The 27,728-nt window shown below is 40.3% G+C and overlaps 2 protein-coding genes across 5 annotated transcripts; both read right to left on the bottom strand.

The window, feature by feature from the left end:
• Nucleotides 1-311: 311 nt before the first annotated feature.
• On the bottom strand, nt 312-2,435 carry pou4f3 (POU class 4 homeobox 3). Its single transcript, XM_068331564.1, has 2 exons — nt 2,316-2,435; nt 312-1,942 (listed from the first exon to the last, which is right to left on the bottom strand). The coding sequence occupies exons 1-2, from the start codon at nt 2,433-2,435 to the stop codon at nt 995-997; spliced, it is 1,068 nt and encodes a 355-aa protein (XP_068187665.1). The 3' UTR covers nt 312-994.
• A 3,574-nt stretch (nt 2,436-6,009) lies between these two features.
• rbm27 (RNA binding motif protein 27) lies at nt 6,010-27,578 on the bottom strand. 4 transcript variants are annotated; one of them, XM_068331559.1, is made up of 21 exons: nt 27,421-27,578; nt 25,249-25,367; nt 22,478-22,605; nt 22,161-22,237; nt 19,831-20,036; nt 19,088-19,393; nt 18,232-18,459; nt 16,485-16,664; nt 15,670-15,816; nt 15,286-15,439; nt 13,904-14,057; nt 13,285-13,515; nt 13,061-13,192; nt 12,498-12,620; nt 11,544-11,618; nt 11,277-11,459; nt 10,952-11,056; nt 9,588-9,809; nt 9,422-9,505; nt 9,209-9,328; nt 6,010-8,709 (listed from the first exon to the last, which is right to left on the bottom strand). In XM_068331559.1, exons 1-21 carry the CDS (start codon nt 27,477-27,479, stop codon nt 8,605-8,607), a joined length of 3,138 nt encoding a protein of 1,045 aa, XP_068187660.1. In that variant the 5' UTR covers nt 27,480-27,578; the 3' UTR covers nt 6,010-8,604. The 4 variants fall into 4 exon arrangements, with proteins under 4 accessions (XP_068187660.1, XP_068187661.1, XP_068187664.1 ...); XM_068331560.1 differs by having other exon boundaries at nt 11,325-11,459; XM_068331563.1 differs by lacking the exon at nt 27,421-27,578 and adding an exon at nt 27,198-27,264 and having other exon boundaries at nt 6,011-8,709.
• Between the last annotated feature and the right edge of the window lie 150 nt (nt 27,579-27,728).

Here is a 27,728-nt window from a genome sequence, read left to right as displayed (position 1 = left end):
ATAAGAATAAAACAGTCAACAAAACAAACAAATTTTATCGTCCAAGGGAAATAGAGTCTGTGGAAAAACATCCAACATTATTTTAAGTTAAACATCTGAAATAAAGCACAAAATAAGGTCAGTCACTGCTTCAGATATTTTACAAAATAACCGATAATTTATTAATTTTAAACTTCACACATTTTTCATTTTTCCAAGTGAAATCAAGCGTGAAAAAATAAATACTCAAATGAAGTGATGTAGTTTTACAAATATCTTATGGTATCTGGGCCATATCATAAATATATAGCCAAACTTTAATGCTCCAAATCATATTCACACCAAAATTCTCAAGTATAGCAGCAGTCAAAGCCACACGGATGTGTCTCCTGTGACGGTGTCATTTCTAAATAATGCAAGATAAACAGACTCAGTGTGTCACATTGTGAAGGTATCAAGGTTATTAATCAGTTATTTATGATATTTGTGCGTATGACTATCACACAGTTCGATAGATTCGTTCTGCAAAACATGAATGATTTTAATGCCTCTCGTACTACTTGGATTGCAAACATTTAAAAACAGTGACAACACATTAGAAGATATGCTGACGTCCTACGCGTGAGAATAAAATCTCATCTCAACTATCTTTACCAAAAAAAAAAAAAATCTCTTGACAAAATCTGTGCGTCTCCAAACTTCTTTTCATGGTTTAAAAAGTGAAATAAATAACCATGAACGTGACGAACTGTCAGGGTGGGAAAAGTTCACATTTAGTGTGTGCAAGATACATTATGAACAACATCAAACAATTCATGTCCCACATTAAACCGGAAAAAAAATAGCAACAACGAAGTGTCGGTGACACCAACCCGAAAAATGCAAGTAGTCTTTTTGGAAATAATCCAGATGAGAGAGGTGGAGAGCTGCAATAATCCCTGTTTGTTAGGCTATTTAGGCTATATTAATCACGCGATCAAAAATGCAGTAGGCTTTTATTCATGGTGTGTGAAAGTCAGTGCACCGCGGAGTATTTCATCCGCTTCTGTTTTTGCCGCTGGTTGCAGAACCACACTCGAACCACGTTCTTTTTCAGGTCCAGTTTCTCAGCGATGGCCGCAATTTTTTCCGAAGAGGGCCGAGGCTGGATGGCGAAGTAAGCCTCCAAGGAGCGCTTCTCTGGCGCGGCGATCGAGGTGCGCTTTCTTTTCCTCTCGCTTCCGTTGAAAAGGTCCGGCTTGCTGCTCTTTTCCCGGTACGCAGCCTCCGCTTCCTCCAACCAGGCCTGGAGAACCGGTTTGAGCGCGATCATGTTGTTGTGGGACAAGGTGAGGGACTCAAACCTGCAGATGGTGCTCTGGCTCAGAGATCCCACACCGGGGATCTTGAGGTTGGCCAACGCCGACCCGACATCCGCCTGGGTTACCCCGAGTTTGATCCTCCTCTGTTTGAAGCGCTCGGCGAAGGCTTCCAGCTCCCTGGGATCCGACTCCACGTCGTTGATGCACGCCATCCCACTGTGCACCGACAAAGAGTGAGGGTGGGCCATGGTGGCCATCGCCTGGTGCAGCTGCCCCATGGTTTGGAGATGGTGGTGCGGATGCTGGTGATGGTGCGCCGCCGCGGTCATCCCGGGAGGCTCCGGAGCACCCATTCCGGTCACGGCCAAGCTGGTGGAGAGGTGGTCCAGGAGGTCCCCGGCCTCCAGGGTCTGCCCGAGGTGGTGGTGGTGGTGGTGATGGTGATGATGGGATGGGATGGTGGACGCAATGTGGGAGATGGGCACGGTGGTGGAGGAAGAAGAGGAGGCTGAGGTACAGGGGACACTGCTCATGGTATGGTAAGTCACGTCTGGTTTGAACGGGTGACTCTTTCCGTGAGAGACAATGCTGTCAGCAGCCGCCAGAGCCTCTGCCCGTGCCAACAGGCTCTCATCAAAGCCTCCGAATATATTGCCCTGCAGCTGCAAGCAAGAGTGCGCATACTGGAGTCAGTGGGGAATTCTGTCAGGCAGCTCTTAGGATCTAAAAAACATTTTCCAAAGGCAAGCAGCGCTGAGGAGTACGGGAGAGCCCTCCTCAAAGCGCAGGTCATAAAAATTAATATGAAAGCAAGAGCATTGCTTGAATAGACATGTGGATTGGGAGGGGTTGGGGGGTGTCGGGAGGAAGCGAGGGAAGGCAGAGGGGGGGGGGGGTAATAGGGAGAGAGCGGATAGAACAAAGTCCTGTCAAATCAACTTTACAGACAATTCCAATGTGATATTTCTCTCCTCCTCTCACCCGGTAAAAGCCATCTCCCCCCCCCACCCCCACCCCCTACAGACCTGGACGTACCTGCTGGGCGGGCAGACAGACTCTGCGCATGCCCTCCGAGCCCGAGTGCAGGCCGGGATACTTGGGCTCTTGGAGAGCCGGGTGCATGGAGAAATGCTGCTTGCCGTTCATCGCCATCATCCTCCTCCCTGCGAGCGCCTCGCACGCAGTGTGGCCCCTGACATGAAAGGCGGGGGGAGCGGACAGAACTCTCTGCTGCGCTCCTTCACCAGACTGAGCTGCTCACATGGGCATCGCCTCCCGGCGTTTCTTCTCACGCCCCCCCCCCCCCCCCCGCGACAACCACCTCCTCATCCTCCTCCCCCTCCTCCTCCCCCTCCTCCTCCTCCGCTCAATTTACAAGTTGCAATATGAAGAGACGTTTGCGCAAGTGCCAAATAAAGCGATCGCCAATCAAATATTGATCATTGATAAGGGAGTTATCATGACGTGTGTGTTTGCAATTTTGTGTGCGTGCAGGTTTATAAAGACGCAATGATTTTAAGACGGAGAAAAGAGGATCAGATTGGTTTGAGCTCATCAATACTGCTCATTTCCTCAAGCTCGCTCTGACAATTTCAGAGCATGGCCATAAAGGTGAGGATATTTACCACCCTTATTTTTACATAAAGAAGCTCAGAGTTATTGGTAGAACCAGGTTCAAATGTAGTCTGCAGCCTTACCTGCAATTTATTACATAATATTACATGCCTTCTTCCCAGAGGGACCCACAGTCTAGTCCACAAACTGCTTTTTGCAGCATGATGAAGATGAAAATGAAGCTTTCAGGTGCATCTTTCCCAACTGATTCACTGACAAACTGCTCTTATATAAATGTAAAGGTCTGATGGAACTCATGACATTTAACTAATGAAAACTATAGTTTTTAGTGGAGGTTGAATTCAGTCCCATGAGTTGTAACAAGGCTTTAAGTCACACCTAAAAAAATAAAAACCCCTGTCTTCTGCAAGATAGATTTTATTATCTCATGATTGAGGTCAAAATAATAACTATTTGAACTCATTTATGACCTTGTTCACTCAGGCCTATGCTTAGAGGGAGAGGCTTTTGTGTCGCCACTCGCATGTACAGGAACAAGCCTGCCATCCATGGCAGTGCAACAGTTATTCAAACACCAGGGATGGTCACAGCACCTTCTACTACATTTCAAGATTAGGAAACTACTTTTGAGATCCTTTGGTGAAGGCTATTTCCCTGATGGATGGATAGATTTGGTACACGTAACAACAGTTTTTGTGACACATATTCCAGATGGCTTTAAGGCCTGCAGGTCGCCCACGCCTCCTCCAGACTTCTCATGTATCTGGTTTACCTGTGCAGCCGTGGTTGGACTGGCAGAAAGAGGAGCCCGGCGTGTAGAGTTGGACTGATGACACAGCAGGTCCATTTGATCCTTCTGACTGCCTCTCTGGTTCCCCCCACTCTGAATAATTGATTAAGACAATGGCAGGCATCCATTACCACATTGTCATGTCCTTATTCATTAGAGATGAAAAGCCTTTTTTATCCCGGTGCAAAAATAGAGAGCCGAATATGAACAGCTGCACAGCTCAGCTTCACATTCACACTATTGAACAGCAACAGATTAAGACCATATTCTAACATAGTTGTTTAGTCATAGGAGTGAATGATTAGATTTTCCGAGAGCCTTCAAGTAATAAACTATAAGTCTAGATGTGGATCCATGTGAGAAGCTGTGAGTAGATGTTGCATATACTGTAGATGCTTCTGGCTTTGAAAGCCAGAAGTCCCTTTTCTCACCCTCACGTCACAGTTTCTCTCATTTTCTTAATAGCTGTCACAGCCAGGCCCCTTAATTATTTAGTGCTTATTGTTTACAAGCCTGTCATCTCTGGGTGCTTTTTATTCTGAAGATGGCATCTGACATGTTTTATGGAGATCTTCATGTGACAGCACCTCTTCTCTTTTCACCCCCATCTGGAATTCATACAGGCCACCCGGATGACAAAGGATAGAATTACAGCATTCATTGCTTTTATTTCACTAAAATCTTGAGTCCTGTGCCTTCAGAAACACAGAATTTGAAAATGTGTTATTATTTTCTGTTATAACAGAAAGTTTAATTCTATTTGTCGTTAAATTATTTCCATTCATTTATCTTTTACAGTCATTCCCAAACAGCACATTGTGGTATAAATGTAGACAACAGTACATTTTGACTCAATCAGATTTAAAGCTATTCATATTTCTAATCTATACTTTATTCTATGATCCCATTTCTAATTTAAGTTCTTCTCTTTTAATCCAATGGTGAATGAAGTATGTGTTTTTTATTTGGCCTATTTAAGTTCTTTCCTACTCTTTTAGTTTGAAGTCTCAATTAGTCATCAAATATGCTGCATTAGCATTACTATTTTTACACAACCAGACTTATAAGAAATCATAAATTGAAGGCAATACCAGGTCAATAAGTCAAGTTCACTTTGTAAAAAAAAAAAAAAAGTACCCTAAAGGTAATCAGTCCTTTTAAATCTTCAATGTAAATTAGTTCCACTGTATATTGCTGGTAGATGTGTAGGATTTTTGTTTTAGTCCCACTGAGATCCAGGTGCTTCTTCACTGTACTATACATACTGAGGGCTTTTTTCCAATTCTTGACCCCACAGATTCCTTTTTTACCCAACACTCTACTTGTGAAGCATAAAGCAATGTTGGTCACCTATATACCACACACTAATGACAAATTCATTAAGGCCATTTTATCCAATACTTATTCATTCACCACCTAATTACCAGTCTGCCAAGAGTTGTACCACTCAGGCCTAATTTTGAACCCCCTTACTAGAAAAGTCATTGTGTTCACTTGACTTCCTAAAATAAGACACTCATAGGTTATTCAGTGATATTTGAATACAGTATGTAACAGTCTGTAATTAAAAGTGTCAGAGGCCTGTTTTCTTGATGTGCTGTGATTTGTCACATGCCGCTTCAAAGCGGTGATGCATTGTAATTGTCAACGTTTGTGTGTTCGTCCGTCTGTCCGTTAGCTTGCAGATACAAAGATGAAACAAAAAAGCACATTACTCGGGCAGCAATGGAGATGAAAATGATAACCTTGAGAAAACTAGATCAAGGTCAAATTTTAACTTTTGTACCTTCCGGAACTGGGTAAGATGGAAAGACAAGGCCAGTGTAACACCGTAAATCAAAGCTACTGCTTTGATCTATGAAAGTAGGTTAGCGCACTAGCTTTGATCTTTGACCTATACAAGCAGGTCAGGGTAAAATTTTGAATTCAGGGGTGTTGGGGGATGTTGCAGTTTCTGATTGCATTGCTTCTTGTTTGCGTCTGGTAATGTGACCATTGGGGATTCTAATAACAGTCTTATTGTCACAAAAACAATTTTGCGACTGTTTGGTTATAGTTGGGCTGTATCATGTCTTTTTCTAACTAGCTGGTCAGTTGATGCTATTTTGGAAACCACTCACAGCCAATGTGAGCATGCTCGATATGACAACAAAGTAATGGAGGTGGAATATTTGGTTGTCTTTAACATAATAAGAAACAGTCCAAAAAATGCATTACCCAATGTATTTATGCCAAGTCATCCACTATCAGGAGACTTGGCATTTTCATTGACAGTGAGTAAATAAACTTTGAGAGGACAACACACCTCATGGGTCATTCAGGCCTGGAAATAAACAAGCTTCAAGGACCTTTCTAATGTGTTCCAGGAGCAGCTGAAAATATTTAGCTAGAATGTAATGCAATTCTGAAGTGAATACTTTGGAGAGAAGAATCAAAGTTCATTCAGTTATGCTAGTGTGTCTGAATCAGATGGACCATACATTAACTTTACCATAAGCTTCTTCATGCAGGTAAACTCCAACCAGTTTCTATCAGACAACATGCAGAATGAAGGAGACCACACAAGAGATTAAGGTAATATTTTCCGGAATGCTTTTGCTTGCATTTTTCCCATGTCAATATTCTTGCTGTGGGTACATTTTCTTTTCTTTTTTTTAATTGAAAATCCCCTGATCGAATTCAAATTTATTTTTTATCTTTTTTTTTTGTTTTCTTACAAGCACCCAATTCCTCCATCTTTATTGGCATAAGCAAACATGCTAGTAAATTAGAATTTTTTTTTAACAAACAAAATACATGAGGAAAATACATCCACATCCTGCAAATATAAACAGTAACAAATCCAAAACTATTTTTTTCAATAAACATTTTACATATTATTTTTACATGGTTGCGTTGTGGTTTTAGCATTAGGATATAATACAAAAAAAAGGGGCAAAACCTTCCCTTAACTCTCACTGTAAGAAGCAACAACCCTGCCAGAAAAGTTTTGTCCTTTAAATCTGTCAGTGACCTCATGAAAAACAAAATTTTATCAGCAAATCATAGTAAGTACATAGTGCCAAAGGGAAAAGCTTTGGCTTTCATCTCACAACTGAACCTCTTGCTGAATGAGGTCACGGTCAGGAGACCTCTGAGTCAACAGGGAGATGTTCAGTCCAACAAAGAGTGCAACCAACATCGTAGGGGAAAGGAAATCACACAGTGTGTTTCAAATAGTTCTGCACACATGCCAGTGTATTTTAGCCAACAAAGACCATTCCTGTTTGAGGTTCTCTGTATCTGACTGTGCAGAGAAATCACTACATCTCTGCAGATTTCTGCCTCCATGCTTGTTTAATGTAGTGCAACTGTTCCAGTTAACAATTGAAATTTTTTTTTCTTTCCGGTGCTTTAGTCTAATTGGTTAGTGGATATGATTGGTTTAGTCAATTAATGAGAAGCATACATCAAAAATCACTTAACTGGGCTGCATGTAAGTACAGAATTTGTTTCAGAGAAGCAACAAAAGCAAAAAACTCAAAACTGAAAACAAAGACTTGTATTAAGCACATTTTCCTTGTGGAATTTCCTGAACTTATTTCCTCCCACCCTGAGGATACAGTATTTGTAAAGGCAAAACACAAAATACGATTTTGTCATGAAAAGAGTACACTGAGTTTCAGAGCACAGCCTAACTATATTCAGATTAATTAACGAACGAACAACATTGTCTGGTGCATGACTCCCAGTACCGTTCAGTAGTGCTTTCCACAGCTCAGATCAGATCTGCACGTGTCTTAGAATGAAATGTACTATTTAGATGCCAAATTTAGTGAAGTAACAAAATAGATTGGTTGAACACAAATAGATTTTTTTTGAACTAGCAGAGACACTAAGCACTCTTGGCACTAAGCACTCCTGCCTGACACAACCTCTTCATTCATTTAAAACTACAAAAAAAACCTACAAAAAGTACAGTTATTCCCTCTATACAAAATTTACAAAAGTAAATCACGGATCTCATAAAAATCTAGCCAATCCACTAACTGTGTAAGGCAAAGAAATCTGTGTATTTATATTAAAATCAACATTCATCCAGACGCATTTCTACAAATCTCACGTTTGGAAATGAGTCATCTGGTATTTGTCCCAGCTTATCTTTTAAATGACCAGGAGTCAGAATTCATGAAGATTATGACACTCCCTGGTGTGATATTTACAGAGTGACACATGGGGCCTAGCGGGGTGGGACTTCCATTATATACTACCAGACTGTATCTGATGTGCAGGTACACAGCAATTTGTAAACAGAGTTTAGATTTTCTATTGCACTGGTGTCCTTCTGTTTCTGCATTGCCTTCTAACTTTGTCATGGTGCAGTAGGACAGGCAGGGGGCAGCTCTGTTTAGCACAGCATGCACAAGTTAATGTGTATTCATGCCACAACAAACAGCCGCTGACAAAAATAATCAGACCCTTTATCAAAATGTTAGCCAAGTGAAATGGTCAACTGTGCTAATATAGGTGCTGCACAGTGAAACTATGCAGTGGAAAAATAAATAGGTCGTGACAGAGAACGTTCTATCAATGAAGGAATGGGTGTCCCTCAAAGGAGGACAAGATTTTTAAAAAAGTGTTGAGAAAAGAGCTTAAATACAGTATGTATAAAATACCTATTCACAGTAGACACAAATGCTGTGCATTACTGATATTTATCATCTGGTAAGCACAACTAAACTTACAGAGGTTCGTCTATCTATAAGTAAAACTGAACATTTATCTTTCTCAACAAAAGTGAGAGGTTTTAAATAATTGTTTATCGAGGGATACAAAAAGCGCAGGCCCTCTATCTTTCTTCAAATGTACAATAAAGACACGTTCTGTTTGATTAGAGTCTAAAATTGCTTTGTTTGAAAATACTGGAAAGAAATATAATTGATTCTCTTGAAGAGCAGGTCACGACAAATCGCAATGCCTTCATCGTCTCCAAGATCGGCTCTCATACTCGTCATCTTCGTCGTCGTCCTCTTCCTCCTCCTCTTCCTCTGCCTCCTCACCGGGCAAATAAGAGCTAGCTTCCTTCTGTTTGAACGAGGACATAAACACAAGTCTCCATTGAATTGCAATGTGGATGCTGAAACAATATAAAATTCATCCTCAGATGTAAATTTGCACAATGAATGCAGATCTTCTAAAAATTATACTGATGATATTGACACCCTTTAGTTAATAAAACTTCAATGCACAGGAACAAGTTTAGAACTTCAAAAACCAAACCCAAAACAGGAACATACTATATGGGAAGTTCACCTGACAGTAATGCAGTTTTACTCAAAAGGCTAAGATACTGTTAGTACTGAGAGGCTTGCTCTTATTTTCCATTGGGAGCTGCAGTAAAAAATTTAGCAGCACTGAAAAGAAATGTACAAGTAAAATCTGTGAATTTATCTAACTTCTAAAAGTTTCCCTACTTAAGATTTCAAGTTGTTCTATAAAACAACTTCCTTTCCTGATTTTGGGGCTTAATTTTACTAATGATGGCAGATGAAGTCTTCAAACATGCTAGTGTGACTGGTCATACTGTGTTGTCTTCATCTTTTGAATCTTCATCCTCTGGCTCTGTTGTAACCGAGGGGGTCTTGGGCTTGTACCAGGCAATCTGTAATGCACGGCCTTTGAACTTTGCTCCCTGGTTAGCGGCCTAGAAAATCAAACGGCAACCAAGTTAAAACAGGTTTAAAGGATTGGTAAAACTAAACTCGTCAGGCTGATGTGACTAAGTCACATGACTTACATTCTCTGCTTCGCTTCGCGTCTTAAAGGTCATGATGACACTGTTGGCATCTTGATCACGGACATCCTCAATCTCACCAAATTTCTGAAATGAAAGAGACATTAGTGTGATTTTCCACATTCAAAGTCCAGCTCTTGTTCCATATTTAATAGAGAACTTTCCTCACCACAAAGTGCTGCATCAGCTCTGCCTTTTCCTCCGGGGTGACCCCTAAAATTGCCAGGGCTCTGGGTCTGTGGTCAACCACCATACGGTTCACGGCCCCGCCACGAGACATCATTTCTCGGCTTCGGCCCCTTCCACGTCCTACATGTGCTGAGCCAGGCTCCATCTTTCCACGGCCACGACCTCGACCCACTGGAGGCCGGAGCAGACCCAACCGAGTTGCCTGAAGAACCGCAAATCCGGAGGGTTAATATTACTTCAACATGTTTTCCACACTTCACAAAAACAAGTGTGTGGACATCACCCTGCTTGTAAAAAAATAATCATTCCCAGTTCATTTGGAAAGCAGACTGAGCCTTGATACTATGTTCTTGTACTTTCCAATGTGAAAACATACAGACAAAAATATGCAGCGTAACATTATCAAATTTGTGAATATTTATGGACTAAATACAGTAATCCCAAAATATTTCACATTTGCCTGTCATCAGAGCATCAACACTGCTCACGTGCTTCACTTTGGTCTCCTCTTCCTCCATCGCTCTCCGACCCTGCATTAGTAGTCACTCCTCCATTTTTAAAGTGACATCTCGTTGCTTCCTAACCACTCCATCTCACAACTACTCTCCCCTTTATTTGTTTTTCCCTGACTTCCCTGTCTAATTGTCATTCTGTGATTTTTTTAAGTACCAGTAGCTCAAATTTTAATGAGATGAGGCTCCATCAGAGTAACCCCTGTGTCTGATATGGCTTCGTTAGCGGCGGTTCCTCGGGGCTTGCTTAAGTGGCTGCAGTTTAATGTTCTGAAGGAAGAGTTCAGCGAGGATGGCTGGAGGGAAGGGTTATGCATTTTTGACAACTAAGCTAATTTAGCACCCAAAGGGAAAGAGGGGGAAAAACATGCCAGGCATGGTGATGCTAACAGATGCTATGCACTTTGCAGGCTGATCATGGGTAACATTGTCTGTGCGGTGCTAGTTCTGAGGGAAGACGAGATGTGGACTTGAGGTAACCAACAGCAATGGCAAACAGTCAAAAAATGGTTCACTTTAATTTCTAATGAACAGCCTAACAAACAGAATAAACTTTTTTCATTTATTATCTTAACAGATACAGTAACAATATGATACACTGGATAAAATCTGTCCAATTTACACCTACAATGGTCTTAATACACTCTCAAAGTAAGAATATACTGTATTTTTCTACTATGTTAAAATAATTACAAAAATGATACTGTATATACACACACAAATAAATTATATTATAGAAAGTGGTTGAACATTGAGATCTACTCCTTGAAGCAATAAGGCCTTAGGGCTACTTGCAGTTTGGGTAATGTGTCTGTATGTGCATGTTTATTACCTCCACCTGTAGTTGCCCCAGTTTTCTCTTGAGGTCTGTTGTATCCTCCCCTGAGCTCATCTTCTTGTGAAAATCCAGCTCAGCATCCAGCAGTTCTTTCTGGGCCTGGTCACATACCACAAAAATGATCAAACATTTTGTTAACGAAACTGGAAGCAATTGAATGTTTCAGTTTTAAAAACACACAAATATTGGCTCACAAAGCTTGGCTCACAAAAATGATGTTGTCAGATCTGTTCAAAGTATTCTACACAGTAACAGTATATATAGTGAAACTAGAGGGAAGCACTTTGTCTTGCTCCTGGCCAACGTGGCTCAAACTCACATCAGTCTTTGTCTTGGGCTGGTTGTGGTTGGGTTTGGCACTGGGTACCTGGGAGGTAGGGTTAGGGATCATCTCAGTCTGCAGCTGTGCGATTTTCTCTGACAGTTCCTTCAGGGTCTTCATGATGTTGGCTCGCTCCTCAGGTTTCATCCCTCTGTTCTTCTCCAGGCGGTTTATCAAGACCTGATAGTAAGACAACCAGTGTCAGAGAAGAATGAATAAACAGCATGGGAAATGTAACACGAGAAAAGTTTGGGACAGTCTTACCTTCTGACACTCAATCTGTGCCTTTAACATATCTTGCTTCTTCTTCCTCATGTCCTGCTGGAGTTTTAATGCCTCCTAAGTAAAAATAAATAAATAAAAGAGATGTGAACATGTATTAAGGGAAAGATTACTTGAAAGACATTGCTGCTGAAATAAAAAAACAAACCATGGCTCTGCTCTCATACCAGTTAAAATACCTTTTTAACTAAAACTACTACCTGACAGTTACAAGTCTACAGCTAACAGCTGCCGTTTACATCCATGTCTGTCCTAAGCCATACAGTAAACAACTAGGTTAATAACTATGTTTGCAAATGTACTTGGACCAGGGACTAAATGAAGGACGGACGGACGGTCGCACATACACACAGACACACAGTTTGTCACTGCTCTGCTTTCCAGACAATCACCATGGTTTCAAGTGGAATACCCAAAATGAGTTTCAACACTAAATCTGGACAAATGTTAAAAATAGTTCCCCCCTGACCCATGGTGTTCAAAATGTCACTGCTTAATTTTATCCTTTCGAGTCCGAATAATGTCAAAATCAGCAAATACTTGAATTATGGTCCAACATACATTTCAGAGGACAATATGCTTCATCCCAGACCACCAATTTTAATGATTCTCTGCTCGAGTCCAACTGTACTTTTGTGACTCAGGTGGCATCTATTCTTCCTGACGTTTTAGTTTAGTATTGTTTAGTTTAGTATGCTGTACAGTATGCTGTACAATGCCACGAATGATGCTGGAGAAAATGTAGATGGCATTTATTTTGTTAGATGAAGGCTTTAAATCTCATTGAGGCCACTGTAATCTTATCAATTCATCTTTAATTCCAAGTAGACTTTTGTATCAAATGAAAAATTCCCTGAGATGTTGTGTTCACAAAGACGAAAGAGACAGATGGAAAATCCTACAACATAATGTCATCTATGAGGCATGCAAGTATACCTGTTTCTTCTTGAGAACTTCCTGTGCTTCTAATGCTTTTCCTGTTTTTCCAAGGCTCTTTGAGGACTTTAGTGCTGCTGAAGAGTAAACGTTCTTCTGAGAGTTTGTCATTGCAGGCACCACCTAAGAAACAGTGACATATTTAGGGATTCCACAGTTTCTGTTTACACCAACAGAAATCAATTAATATACAGTATCGTCTAAAGATGATGTTTCCACAGGGGACACATCATTCTAGGTTTCCAGTGACCTGGCCATTACAGACTACTGAATTCCAGTTAATAATCTATACTATAATCATAGTAGCCGATGAGTTCAATCAATCGCAACAGTATTTTGAATCTATAGCTATTAAAAGTCGCTAAGATAATCAATATCGTAAATACAAAATGATGCTTCACATCAGAATGTTGTTAACTCGATGACATGTAAACATTAGCATTCAGCTAAGAGAAATTGTTCAGCCCTGTGGAAAACAAAACACACCTTTTTTTCTGCTGAGTTTACTAACAATTGTGACAAAGGATAAGGCAAAAGTACAGTAGTGTTCAATGAAAACGTACTGTGAAGTTGTCTGTGTTTGGGGTCGAGATGTCCGGTTTGGCTGCAGCTGGGGTCCCAGACACTGCTGACAGGCAAGGTTTAGGTGCAATCTTGTTCAACACGTAGGCTGATGGATTGTGCGGCTTGATCCCCTGCAAAGAAGAACAGATGACAGGAAAATTAAATCAATTGCAGGCTTCAAGAAACAGAAAAACACCGTGACAAATCTAGGAACTTTACTGACCCTATGCACGCTACTGTACGGTGGTGCTGGGCTGGGCACTGATCCAGCTGCTTGGCTCGCTGAACTCTGGTCATGCTGGAGTCCTGCAGGGTTGGTGCCCGGCTCACGGTGCCAGTATACACGAATAAATCGGTTGTTCAGGACCGCCTCAATGCTGGAGATAGCCCTCCTGGCCTCTTCATTCTTTGTGTACTGGATCAATGCTGCCTCTGGATCACCACCAAACACCACCTGGAGTTGGCAGGTTATGTACGTACGACACAGAACTGAACATCAAATACTGCTGAAAATACTGCTATTTCTTTTATTGGTCCAAAATTAATATACATTCAGTATTGAAAATGGTATAATCAAATCATTTTTAAAAATAGAAAGTTAAATAAATTCACATGATGATGATTAAACATGCTTACCTTACTCTGATGCTATGATTTGATAATGCTAGTGGTTTTTAGGCTGCATTGAGCTTTAAGGCTTTTGCCAAACAAAGTTTAGTCGCCACAATTTTTACATCCACTTCTAGGATTCTTGCTAACATGTCTCGCAATTATCTTCTTAACAAATAGAACTGGAACCCCTTGCCAGTTCTTTATTGAACAACTAAAATGATGAGAATTACCTGAATGTTAACGATGGTCCCAAACTTGCTGAAGTGTTCATTTAGTTTGGTGATGTTGTTGAGCTCCCGTGGGACCTTGCGCACCTCCAACTTTGTGTTGACATAGTGATACCGCTTGGGAAAATTGCTTTTACGTTGGTTGTTAAAGCTCGACCTAAAATGACAACATGTTGAACAGTGGGTCAATGAACAATAAAAAAAACAGAGCAGTTCTTTCAAAGGCTACTTTGGGGCTGGCTCCAAAATCAGTCACTCTATTGCCTCAAAAGTTAGAATGCCACACATTTTTGAAGTGAAACTTTCAAAATGTGCTCGTCTTTGAATACAATATTTTCCGCACTATAAGGCACACCTAATAGCCTATAATTTTCTCATAATCCCGTAGTGCGCCTTATAATCCGGTCCACCTTATATATGGATTGATATTCATATTAATATTGGTTAAAAACATGATCACTGAAAAAAAGCCGGCAGTCTGGCCGGCAGTCATGCCACACCAGGAGGCAACCTCACAAGGCACTACGTCCCCTAACAACGGTAGTCAAGGGGCGTCATCGAAGTGCTGAGTCTCACTGACCTGCTGTCTGACGGCGGAGCAGTCTGCAGAAAGCCCCGGTACCTGTCTATGATAACGTAGCAAAACAGGGAATTTTAAACAATTCTATTAATTAAGTTTGACTGACTGACTGATCTCAGTATTTCCCAACTACTGTGGTGCCAGAAATACACTTTAAACTTAATTGGTCTAAAAAATGCTATTGTCGACTGTCAGTGCTGTAATCTGGAATCTAGTGACGGTCTATTCTGTTAGTCTGTGTCAACAGAACAGTAAAAAGACGCGACTTTCAAATAAATTCATTGTGGAATTAATAACAACTAGAGTTGTTATTAATTCTACACAGTCCAATAGTAATAAATGGCGGTTAGCTCAATGCTAACATAATATGGACAATCCCATTGATGGGCTAGCACATTAGCATTTTTAGTGCGATACTTTCCCAGAAGGTACTCTGAAGAATGACAGGTCCTTGTCTTTACGTCTTTTTGCTGTTCTGTTGACACAACTGTTCACCGCACAGGTAACCATGATACTTTTGGTGTTAATCACGTCTAGAATTGCATTGTTTCTTATGGCTGCTAAGCTATGTTTGGCTCCAGCGACGTACGACAGCCACGTGACCACTAAATGCTGAAGCTACTGCGGCGCAGATTTTAAGCTTTGTTGACCAAACGGATGATGCTACACACATAAAATGTAGTTTTTCTTCTATTTTTCATAATGATGAATAACATATATGTCACTTAAAATTAACTTTACTGTCCCTTTAAAGGTGCGCCTTATAATCCAGTGCGCCTTATAGTGCAGAAAATATTGTACATACTTGTCCATCCAGGGTTTTTTAGCTGCTGTTCCATCAGCCGTACTGGGTCCCATGCTTCTCTTCCGGTTGTCCTGGTCATTGTTAAAACGGGAGACGTTATTTCCAGGACTGCTGGGACTAGTATCCGGTTCTGTCTGGATCACTATGTTGGCAGCTGAGAGATGTAAATAAAGACAAAAACAGTGAATGAGTTAAAAAAACAAAACAGAAGTTTGTATGACTTTGTTTATATAAACATTTATTTCCAATTACGAGAATACAAACAACTATATACGCTCCTGAAACCAGAATGCATCATATTCCAATTAAAATCCAATCTTGTCACAACTCACTTGCATGATTAGCTTGGAAAGACTGAGCAATAAGAAGGCTAATATGAGCTACCTCTACAGACTTGTCCTTCACTGGAGGTAAGGCCGATGAGGTTGGAGCGCTGCGTCTGCACACGGGGAATGAACTGACGATAAGGGTTACGACCTGCTGCAGTCAGGCCAGGAGATTCTGGGTTATAGCCCTCTGGATCATAATTATCTAGTGTGTAAAAACAGAATGACAAACATAGACTTAGAGGTAATACACACTCACTCGGAAACTCAACTAAAAATGTGGAAAAAAACCAAAACAAAAAAACAACAAAAACAAATGTGTGGAATGAATCTGTAAAAATTTATGTTAGAGACAGTTTTGGTAGTGATTAAAATATTTAAGGTAGTAGGCTGACAGTTGTGTTTTTTTCTGAGTTGAATTCAGGTCAAAAACCAGAGCTTGCTATTAAATTAAAAGCCACTCAGCTTTAACTTAGCTTTTCTGCATAACTGCAAAATTATTTATGAGCCCAATTATGGGGAAAGCATTCAACACATTAAATACACAGTAGAGCAAACGTTAACTGCTCAAAGCTACTTTGTTTTAGATTAATAAACAGCGCTACCCTTTGATCAACATTTGTTATTACAGCTTGGAGAGAAATGCATCACACACACACACTCACGCACACACACACACACACCTAAAAACAGCACGACAAAATGTAAAAAAAAAACAATTTCACTTTCTGTTGCTTAATCATTACAGTACTTAAGCATGACAGCGTTCTATTTACTGTAATTACATGAAAGTAAGAGAAAATGTGAACAGTAAATGTGCAGGAACCACAGTAATGTCTCCAAACACACAGTCCCATTCTGACTGGGGCTTACATTCAGACTGGGTATATTGGGGACGAAGAGACACAGATGAGGACGAAGAGGGAGGAGGTGGAGGAGGAGGAGGAAGAGTAGGCGGCAGGCCCACACCAGGCGGTCTGACAGTAGGAGAAGAAGTGATTGCCGTTTGGTGGTTGGGGGTATCAGTCCCACTGGTTGCTATCAATGGGGGTCCTGAGGGAGACACAAGCCCAAGCTGATGTCTCACTTATGTCATGGTGAATTTGAGCTTTTATATCATTTGTTTTACTTAAATGACAGTGGAGATGGTATGAAGATAGAACTGTGAAAAGTAATGTCCCATAATTTATCTGATATTTCAGAGATCATTTCAAGAACCAACAAAATCAAAGCAACTCCACATTAGCAACTACATATAAATTGCACGCTAAAAAACTGTAAAAAAAATAATTCAAAAAAGCTTTGATCAGGATGTTAAAATATGTGTTGTTCTGTAAATTATTAGGTATGTGAGAAGCAAATGTGTTCTCTACAAGAATATAATGATCATATTAACCTCCCTCAGCGGACAGTGTTTAACCAAGAAGTACAGTAACCTATTTGTCACCGACACTTTCACCTTTCATTATATTGTCAACAGATGTGAACATGCTTTTTAAAGTATCAAACCTAATCTTATCCCTTTAATCAGAAATCCATGTGTTTGTTTTCATGAATCCATGTTTCTGAAATTGCCTATGTAATCCTTGATGTGTCCAAAACTAGTGTAGAGGCTCCCACTATTGAAGGGATTCTGTTGTACTGCTTAGTTTAGAAAGTCCTAATCATCATTTTCATCTGCTCCGGAAAAAGCCCTTTATTATGATGAAGATCCTGCAGTTATTCATTCAGGTATTGTCAATCTTCAGTTGTCAACCTTTTTTTAGTGATATCAACATTAATTTTAGTGAGATTCTCATTAATGTGGACATTTTTTCCTTTCAGTTTCAAGTCTTTTTTCAGAAGAATGATTTCGTGCTTATGGTTGTTGAGTTTTATCAACACTGCAGGTGGTCTCCTATGCCCAGATAGTATTGGATAACATGTCTCAATCTGGTCCGGATCCACGTTTATCTCCAGATCTCGGAGTTGAGAAATCACCCGTTGCTCCACTGACTCAGTGTCAGCGTTGTACTCAGTTTCCTCTCCACTTCCACTGGTCACAGCATATGTCTTAGTATGATGCTTAGTGTTTATACCACTGATGATCACATCATTCATGCAAATGCTTTACTCCAAATCATCCAATCTTTGTTGTCCCTGTTCCAAGACAACAATGCGCCAGTCTTTCTTTCCGCATTTGCTTCATCTCATTCCTCATTTCTTCAATGGCGCCCCGCATCGGCTTAAGTTCATTCTTTAACTCTACTTTAAAATATCCTTTTTTAACTTAGAAGAGGAGATATAGTCTTAAGTTTTTAAGTATTTTTGTTATTACAGAGAGTTGGTGAGAATCAGTGAGCGTTAGAGAGAGACTTATGGTGATGGTGTGAAACAAAATATATTTATGATCTATGAAATCTCATCTGTGACACAATTAAAGCAGTTATACATTAAAACACAACATAAGTGAAAGGACATACAATTTTTCAAATAATTTTTAGTGGAGCAGACTACCAGAAATGGATAGTAAACGATGTGCATTATGGTTCACACAAATTTGTTGCTCAAAATGTCAAAAACCACAACATGTGATTTTTCAAGTTTCCATCTTAAGCACCAGTGCGGCGGCACTACTTACCAGACATGGGGAAGACACCCGGAGGTGGTGGTTGGCCATAGGGTGGCATTGACGGCATTCTAAGGGGCGGGGGTGGCTCAGTGATGGGGGGTATGGGCAGGCCAGTGGGGGGCATGACAGGTGGGGGCGGGAAGGGAATTATACTCGGTAGATTGACATCATCAACAATGAGAGGGTCGTTGCCATGATCAAATGGACAAAGATCCCCGCGGACACAAAATCCTTTTTCTGTGAGAGAAAACATTTTGAAAAAAATTAACAAATTATGTAAACATGTATTTTAAAAGTTATGAGACCAAAAACAAAAACTTTTTTATGACTATTCAACCATTCTTCTGTATCGCTTTGTGAACTACTGCAATCTAAGGTTTTTTTTTTTGTTGGATCCTTGAAATTAAAATTCATTCAGAAAAGTATGTAGAAAAGAATAACAACACAAAGACAAAAGAAATATGCATGACTGAAGATAGTCCTAGAGTGAAACAAGGCCTACGAAACATGTATTTACCCCACAGTCTCATTAAGGACAAGGGTCTCTTGTGGCTGCATATGAGCACTGTGACTGATAGCAGTGTGCTTCAGGGACAGCGGCTAATTTTAAGTCTCTTATGTCATGGGAGAAGAGAGAGAGAACGAAACAGTGGTCATTCGTTTAGGCGCCTAAACAGAGTTATCTATATTCCTCATGGAAAGGTAATGTTAGCATTTTCACAATAGCCAGATCTTGATTTTCAATGTACATGTCATAAAATGGTCATTAGCCACAGCACCAATACATTCTCAGGGGAGAAAACATAACAAAAAGACAAAAGAAGAATTTGACAAAAGAAGAAAAAGATGATTCCAATGTTCTTACCATCATAATCCCTGCAACGCTGCTTAAGGGAAGCGACCTTGTTGCTGAATGGCTTTCCAACACCGTCTTTCCTCTGGGTGCTATAGTAGCCAGAAAAGCTGTCTGTAAGGCTATCAGGCAGGTGAGCTGGTGTTGCTATGGGAACACCTCCAACTCCGGAGCTTTTCGTAGATGAAGATGAAGAAAAGGGGTTAGGAGTGGGCAGGGGCAGGAGGGGCTTTGGGTGCTGCTGCTGGGAGCCAGACGTGATTGAGGAGTTGTAGCAGTCTGCGTCCTTCCTTTCCAACTCAAACTTTGACTTGAAGTCTACAAAGATATTAAGAAAGTAAGCCATTTATTCACAACACAAAAAGAATTACAGTACTGTATTAGCAGAAATTTTAATCTTATTACATCATTAAATACATATTTCAGTCAATGCCTCTCAAACTTGTAGATTAACCTTGAGAGTGAGCAGGCCATCTCCAGCCCATGTTGCTGCCTGCCCAGTGATATAATTCAGAAGCTGCCCACATTGCTCCTTCTCAACAACTCTCAGAAACACTAAACCAACAATCCACCAGAATTATACTTAAGGCCATATCCAGAACGCTTTTCAGCAGAGCACCCAGAATGTTTCCAGCAGCGTTTCTACATCACTGAAGAGCAGGTCTGTGCTGAAAGTAGCTTTTGTACTCCAGGGTCCGATCCCCTGTGCGGTTGTTATTGGTTGTGGTTAGGGGAGGTGTGGTTGGCTTTCTTACCTCTTCCACCTCTGTGCTCTCCATCCCTGCTCTTTCCCCGGCTGCCGCTCCTGCTTCGGCTATGGCTGCGGCTGTAGCTCCTCCCACGGGGGCTGCCTCTGCGACGTTCGTGGCGCTCCCGCTCACGGTGGGAGTCACTGCTGCTTTTCCCGTGCCGATCAAAGTCACGGCGCTTTCGATCATCTCGCCTTCTGTCATCACGGCTCCTGAGTGGTTTATGAATTTAAGGAAATACCGTATATTTGAGTTGCTATCATGAATGATGTTCAAAAGAATTGAGCACATTTTAAAAATGTTTTATAAATTACTATGTTAATCATAATTAATTATATCTGCAAAAACATCTTATGCGAATTGTAGCATATGAGAGAATGAAACTAGTAATGTTGTTACAAGATTAATTCTGGAGAAGCCTTGGGTTTTTTCTCGGTTTCCTCCACATTTGTCTGTTCAACTGTCATATATCTGCATTTAAACTGCCGGACAAATAATATACTGGTAACACAAGAATAGGAATGAAGAAGCAATGTAGTTGAATTTAAAATAAAAAACTATTTGTTTTTTTCCATTCAATCCATATACATTATGTTTCACACACATATGTATACAGGCCCTGAAAGACACACATAGCAGGGGGATATAGTGAGAGGTAGAGCGGCGAGCAGCTCCATCTTGGTGCGCCCCAATTGGCAACTTAAAAAGGGGACGGCACCTTGCTCAAGGGCACCTCGGCAGTGCTCAGAAGGTGAATTGACACTTTTTTTTTCATTCATTCATCTTCTAACCCGCTTAATCCGCTAACGCAGGTCGCGGGGGAGCCGGTGCCTATCCCGGCAGTCTCAGGGCGTGATGCGGGGGACACTCCAGGCACGACGCTAGTGTACCGCGGAGCCACATAGAAACAAACAATTATTCACAAACACAATCACTCCTACGGTCAATTTGGGACCAGCCAATCAACCTGAAGCGCATGCTTTTGGAGGTGGGAGGAAGCCGGAGAACCCGGAGAGAACCCACGCAGACACTTCTCCATACTAATTCACAATCCAAAATTTTTGGTCCACGAGGCCCTTGGACCGGCCCCAGCCCAGGACCTAGTGGACTTAGCTATTACCTGTGGAGTTCAGGTACTAAGTCCTGGGCTTGCGCTAGCCAATCGCCATGTTGCCATAGGCGTGTAAATTCCAGATTGGCTACAAGGTTTTTAGCCTGTGTAGCCACAGTGGCGTTCTTATTTTTAGGAAAAAAAGGCTAAAACTTACAACTTTTTTGGACTTGTGAAAATCCCCGAGCGATAACAAACTTTCTCTCGCTAGCGCCGCCATTTCCATCGGTGCATATAGCCGACGGAAATAGCCGAAGCATGCCGACGGAAATAGCCGAAGTGACCTGAACGCTCCCAGTCATTAAATATGCACTCGGGTCATGACCTCCTCTCGTCCAGTGAAAAACAAAAACATTCTATCATTCTATTAGTTAAACCTGCGAATTGGTGTACGACAAGGCGAGGACGATCGATCAAAAGAAATTAAGAATCCAGTGTTATATAGTAGAGTTTGTGTTGAAATTCTAATTGAACAACAAATGGTGAATGCTGAGAGGGGGTAGGACTGGCGACAGACCGATCAGAAGGTAAATGAAAGATATTATCAATACATTTTTGTAGTCTTAGACTTTTGATCCCTATGACTGGCAGGAATAACCAATGATGCATGTAAATGTGTATTCACCTCGCTTGCTATTTTTCATGCCTTTTTAAATTGAAATGAAAAATCACGTTATCGAATTTAAAAAAAACAAAGCTAAACTATTGCATACCAATGGTGTTGGTGGTGGTCAAAGTTAAAATGTCTTCTAGTCCAAGTAAAACTTACAAGTAAACATTTGAGTAATATTTTGTATGACTTTATCTTCACATAGTGAATTTTCAATTGTTGAATCTCACATTTATACCTGCATAAAGTAGGATAGAAATAAGGATAGTTAAGCTTGAACTGTTGACTTTAGTGTATTTTTGTAGGTAAACTGAACAGAAAATTTTGCCCTCAGAATGCACGAAAACAACCCCATTTTCTAAAAAATTTCCTGGGGGAGGCACCCCAGACACGCTGTGGGGGTTATCCCACGATGCCCCTTCGCGACGAGTGTTGGTCGTCCGCGCGCTGCGCCACTGTCTTGGACACAGAGTGTAGCTTTTGTGGCTTGCTCAATTCTTTTACAATAAGCGACAGTGGCTTGGTCTTACTACCTCCTAGTGCAAGCCCAGAAGTCCTATATGTTTTAAGTCTGCTCATACCCGTGATTGGTCATTACATGAAGGAGAAACGTACCTGGACTCATTAAAGTCAGGGCGGCTTCTCAAGGGACTTCTCCTCCGCCTGTTTTCTCTCTCCTCTGGTGTTTCAGCCTTTAAGGGAAAGGATATTTGTGAAGATTTACACAGACAAAATGCTTCCCAGTCTGAATGAATGGCCTTGAGTCAATATACCTTAAACAGTGGAATACCCAATAACACAACATTTTTTAGAATCACAATGTTTTGCTACGCTCTTCTTACATATCATTAACAGCATCATAAAAACTGATCTGATTTTCACAAGTCAGATAATCATCTTCAGAGAACTTAGGTGACAGAAACTCATCTTACCTCCATTATATCTGATTTGATGAGAGGAAGTTTGACCTCCTCTTTGGGAGTTTCCATAGCAGCAGGAATTCCAAGGTAGTTCTTGGTCATCAGACATTCAAAAAGTTTATCAACAAATCCCATTGTCTCTGCAACAAATGAATGTAGACAATTCAGAATGAGATCAAATCTCTTTACAAAGGGCACAGTCTCTAAAACATGAAAAACGCTTTCCAGAAAAATCACATTGAAACAAAGCTACTGGTTGCATTAAAGTCTAAAGTCTAAGCATCTAAAGTCTAAGTAGCATCAAATAAAATGAGTAACAAAAAAATATATCATGCAGAAGGGAAAAACATATAGAAAAAATAACATCAAAAGCAAGAAATGCAAACATGCACTCACATTTGTACATAAATGGATTTAAGTGCCAGGGTATTTTATCATCAATCAGCAGCTGTTGTGGAACAACAATGTTGTACTGTTGCAACAGCAAACAACTAAAGGTTGGTGTAGGAATTATGAATTCTCATGTGGGATAAAGCGGAAGCTGAGACACGAGTCTTTGTGTTACTGGCTCATTCAAATCCTTGCCAGCGATCACTGTTCTAATGCAACAGCGATAAATGGAGATGAGAATATTATTTCAAGATAAACAAGCTGAGGCACCATGAAATACTGCCTGAACATTAAAGCGTTACGTACTTTCAAATGATAATAACACACCCTCTGGTGGCCATACCAGAAATCCACAAGAAGATTTAAAAAAAAAAAATTTTATACACAGTAATAATCCCTGAATGGAAATTAAAAGCATAGTCTAGTTACTACTTTTGGTCACACATGCATATACTGTATATGTTGTGTACGGGTCCTGCAACACACATACAAGGGACCCTTGAGCGTGCAGTGTGGGATAGAGTAGCGGGCAGTTCCTTCACTTGTAAAGAGGGACGGCGCCTTGCTCAAGGGCGCCTCGCTCAAGGGTGCCACGGCAGTGCTCGGGACGTGAGTTGAGACCTCCCACTGTCAGTTCACACTCCCGGTAGCTGGGCGGGAGTGGGAATTGAACCACCAATCCAGTGATCATTGGTCGATCTGCTCTACCACTGAGCCACTGCCGCCCCTAATGATAACAATTCCGCAACACCCCTGAATTCAAAATTTTACCCTGACCTACTTTCATAATGGTCGCAGCAATGAATTCTATATTGTACTATCGAGTATTTGGCTTTTCATTTCATATTTGTAAGTTGACCAGTGCCAGAGGTATACTGTAGCAGACAGACTCAAGACAACCTACAATATTGTTCTGGGCATTTTAATGTTGAAAGACACCAGTCAGTATACTGCATAATGCCTTTTGTTTAGACTTTCTATCTTATCCGGTTCCTGATATGTGCAAAAAAATGTACAAAAGTTTGAATTTCACTTAGTTTTCTCAAGGTCAAGGTCATAATCTCATTTTCATCCCCTTTGCTGCCCGAGTAATGTGCTTTTTGTTTCATCTTTCTATCTGCAATCGTTGTGAAGATATTTGGTGGACGGACGGATGGACGGACACAAAAACACTGACATTACAATACATCACCACTTTGCTGGATGTACGGTAATTAGATGATAATAATTAATTATGTACATACTGTACAGTAGGTTGCATCTCTAACTATAATTTAGGACAATTGGTTAGCAAAATAACTATGTCATTGCATATAAATCTGATGCTGCACTAATGCAATGCATGCACCCAGAACTACACTACATATAATGAAGAGCAAAAATATCAACTGGACTTAATGCTGGTTGAAGATGTTTTCTCTCATGCAAGAACCTTCTTCAGTTCTAACTGACTGGTCGAGACTCCATATTCTTATACGCCTGTTTAAGCAGCAAACAATTAACGACCACAACCAGCAAGGCAGTTAAGTCCCTTTACAGGTCGTTACCATTTATAATGGGGTCCTGCCACCAGTCATATGAGCTGTTATGGTGTCTGATAGAAGGTGTCTTATTCCTCCTCAAGTCAGGTGATTTCTCCAGCTTTTTATAAAAATGTCTCTTTCAACTCAAGCAGTAATGTCCAGGTTTTAGACAGATGGCTTGAGAAGACACCATGTATCATCTACCTACAAGGCAATTCTGACCTTCATCCCCAGAAACCACAACATGCATGGGTACAATTCACCAAAATAGCTCACATGAGGCTGGACCCCCTTATGAATGGTAACAACTCCTAAAGAGAAACTACACAGACGACTCCTAAAAGAGACTTATTGTCATGGTGATTTTGGTCATCTGTTTTTTTCTGCTTCAACAGAAAACAATATAGAGTTTCTACCCGTCAGGGGAAACTGAAGAAGCCTCAGTGATGAGAGGTGAAATGTCTTCAACCAACCTCAAGCAAGTCCAGTTGATTTGTTTTTTTTCCCCCTTCCTGATTTACAACCACCTAGATGACCAAGAACCTACAGACACTACATATGTCTGACTAGTTGAATAAGACCACCCTTGTAGTAATCAGTTAGCTAACAGTACATAAAGCTCTTGTTCAAACCTGATTCTCTTAAAACATTTGTAAATCATTGGTTCACCATGCAAATTCTATGATGACAAATGCTGTGATTCCAAGAGATTTTAGGATATAACTGAAAGGTTCCATGTATGAAAGGAGAAACATAAATGCTTTTTCTCCGACATTTCTTTCATGAACTGGGGAAAAAAAAGAAAAACTAAAATATCAATAAAGCATGCTGTTCTCACTCTCACATATGTACTTTGTGTGACGATTGTACCTTTTTGTAGGAAGACATCAAGCTGATCAGCACAAAGTAATTTCAGCTCTTTCTCTGGTTTGTCCTTCTTCACAAGAGCAACCACATAGTTGGCTAATGCAGACGGATCAGCATCGCATCTGTCAATTAAAACATGTTTATCTTAGAATTTCAGCAACTCATTATTTCAATTTAATGACACAAAAAGCAGTATTTACCAAACTAATATTTGAAGAAGATGAGATTAAAACGAAGAAACTTAAATGGAATTTACAGAATCTGGGGGTTATTTAATAAAAATAAATCCAGATAAAGAATGAGCAAAAAAATTCTGCAAACAGTCCTCAAAAAATGGTGCAGTTGTTTCTTGGTAGATTTACCACCCAATCACAAAACAGAAATCACAGCTAGTTGGTGTGCTGCTTCACCAGTTCTTCTCTCAGTTGTCCGCTTTGCACATGGGGCAGAATTGCACTTTTCATAGTGATGGTTCGAGTAATTCTTGGGTGTAACACAGTGGAGACAAATTTTCAAGCATTTGGAGTAAAAACAAAGACACAAATTTAGAAACATGTGATACCTTTGCCGTTATACCAACTGCAATTTACTACCTACTCAGAATTCCTTGAGAAGGTTGTTTTAAAGAGTCACTGGGAGCAATTTACACTAAAATGCTGAAATTAAACTGGACTTATTGTCCACAGCTGAGGAAATCATTGGCAGAAAATTGTAAAATGACAAACTATACAGTAGGAGTTTGGGTATTTCAAAACCAATGAAACCTGGATTGATGAAAGCACTGTTAATGCATGAGGAATGAGTGGAGGCTATAAGGAAGTTGGAAGAGATATAGTCAGTCTGTGTCAACCTACATGGGACATTCATGTTTCATATTTCTATCTGCAACGGTTGCGAAGACATTTGGTGGACTAACTAACGGACAGACGGTTGAATGGACGGACGAACACACAAACACTGACAATCACAATGCATCACCACTTTGTAGCAGGATGTAATAAAAAACACAAATAATACTTTCTCTCGGAATGTTCATATACAGAAATAAATGGGTATGTACAGCATTGGATAAACTATACACTGTCAGAAGACGCTTTTTCACTTTGACCTTAAAAAGATAATGAGGTCAGGTCTTGTATGATCACAAACTATTATTGAAAACACAAACTGATGTTAAGCCTACCAAACTAATGTCTGAAGAAGATGAGATTAAACTGAAGAAACTTAAATGGAATTTACAGAATCTGGGGGTTATTTAATAAAAATAAATCCAGATAAAGACTGCGCAAAAAAATTCTGCAAACAGTCCTCAAAAATGTGCTTGGAACTTCATTAATAATTATAAGCATGTGAGAATTACCAGAGATGCATTGATAACACTTATGGTAAAATTATTAAGGTCCGTAGATCAACATTCACATAGGTTCCATAAGCAGCAGAAACGTCCTCTTTTCTGAAGGACAATAATTCAGAACCTGAAAGGGCATGTGTAAATATGAATATTTTCTCTCCTTCTTTGCTACGTATGTGGCTGCAACAGGCAAACAGGAGTGTTGGAAAACAATGTACAATTTCATTTCTCTTCAGCTCCTCTGGATTACATATTCGAATCTGGAAACGTATCCATGAATGTTTTTTTAAGTAGCGTCCGTGGTCTCTTGTAAATTAGCTGAAAGGTAACTTGAATTTCGAACAGAGCGATAAAGTAGAAGATTGTGTTGTTATGGAAAATGAAGCAAAAATAGCCCTGAATGTATTTCAAACACGTCTATAACTTTGTAGTGTAACTTGCATTTACTTAATTATTACTACCTTAATCACAAGTTACGTCGCACACATTACATTATCTGTTGCAGCATAATGACACGCCACGGAGCTAATAAAAGTCACGTTACTTATCGTGGGGTAATTCTGTTCCAAATAATCATAATATTCCAAAGCAACAAACATACCAAATATAAAGAATTGTAAACTCCTAAACGTTAATTCGCGAAAGGTACTATTAATGTATTTCCTTGCTCTGAAAAGCCAGCTAGCGACATCAGCGCTAACTCGTGCAAGAATTTGCTATCAGATTCTAGCAAGCACCCAATGATTCCCGGCTAACACATTGGCTAGCTAGCTAACGTAACTACGTAGCATACAAGCTAAATGTCACTTCAATTCAATACTCACATTGGCTCCAAGAGTTTTGCCAGCCATGATTTCAAGGCTTCGACATTTTCGATGATCATCTTTAGAAGAGCTATAATACTGTCTAGAAAAAGAAAGTGCGTTTGGATAACCCTACGTTCATCGTCTATAAATTTAAAAGCTTTAAGGCCGTATTTCTCTCTTAGCTGGCAGGTCGGACAAACTGATTTACGGCATAGCAACAGAACATAAGTTGAATTGTCGTGACATAGGCCAGAAAACAGACAATTTTACTACACTTCCTACTTATTCATTCTCGATTAATTATATTAATATTAGTATCCATACTG

This window comes from Antennarius striatus, chromosome 13, assembly GCF_040054535.1.
Source record: "Antennarius striatus isolate MH-2024 chromosome 13, ASM4005453v1, whole genome shotgun sequence".
NCBI classification, from domain to species: domain Eukaryota; kingdom Metazoa; phylum Chordata; class Actinopteri; order Lophiiformes; family Antennariidae; genus Antennarius; species Antennarius striatus.
Note: the sequence above shows the minus strand (reverse complement) of the source record. Positions and strands in the feature narration are given on the sequence as shown.

Excerpts from the sequence above, each read along its gene's own strand:
- rbm27 (XM_068331559.1), bottom strand. The coding sequence starts at position 27,479 with ATGATCATCGAAAATGTCGAAGCCTTGAAATCATGGCTGGCAAAACTC. Across the intron at positions 14,058-15,285 it reads AAAAAACCCTGGATGGACAA|GTCGAGCTTTAACAACCAAC; the intron begins GTATGTACAATA and ends TTGTCATTTTAG. Across the intron at positions 9,810-10,951 it reads TGGGGCAACTACAGGTGGAG|GCAACTCGGTTGGGTCTGCT; the intron begins GTAATAAACATG and ends GCGGTTCTTCAG.
- pou4f3 (XM_068331564.1), bottom strand. The coding sequence starts at position 2,435 with ATGATGGCGATGAACGGCAAGCAGCATTTCTCCATGCACCCGGCTCTC. Across the intron at positions 1,943-2,315 it reads TCTGTCTGCCCGCCCAGCAG|CTGCAGGGCAATATATTCGG; the intron begins GTACGTCCAGGT and ends TCTTGCTTGCAG.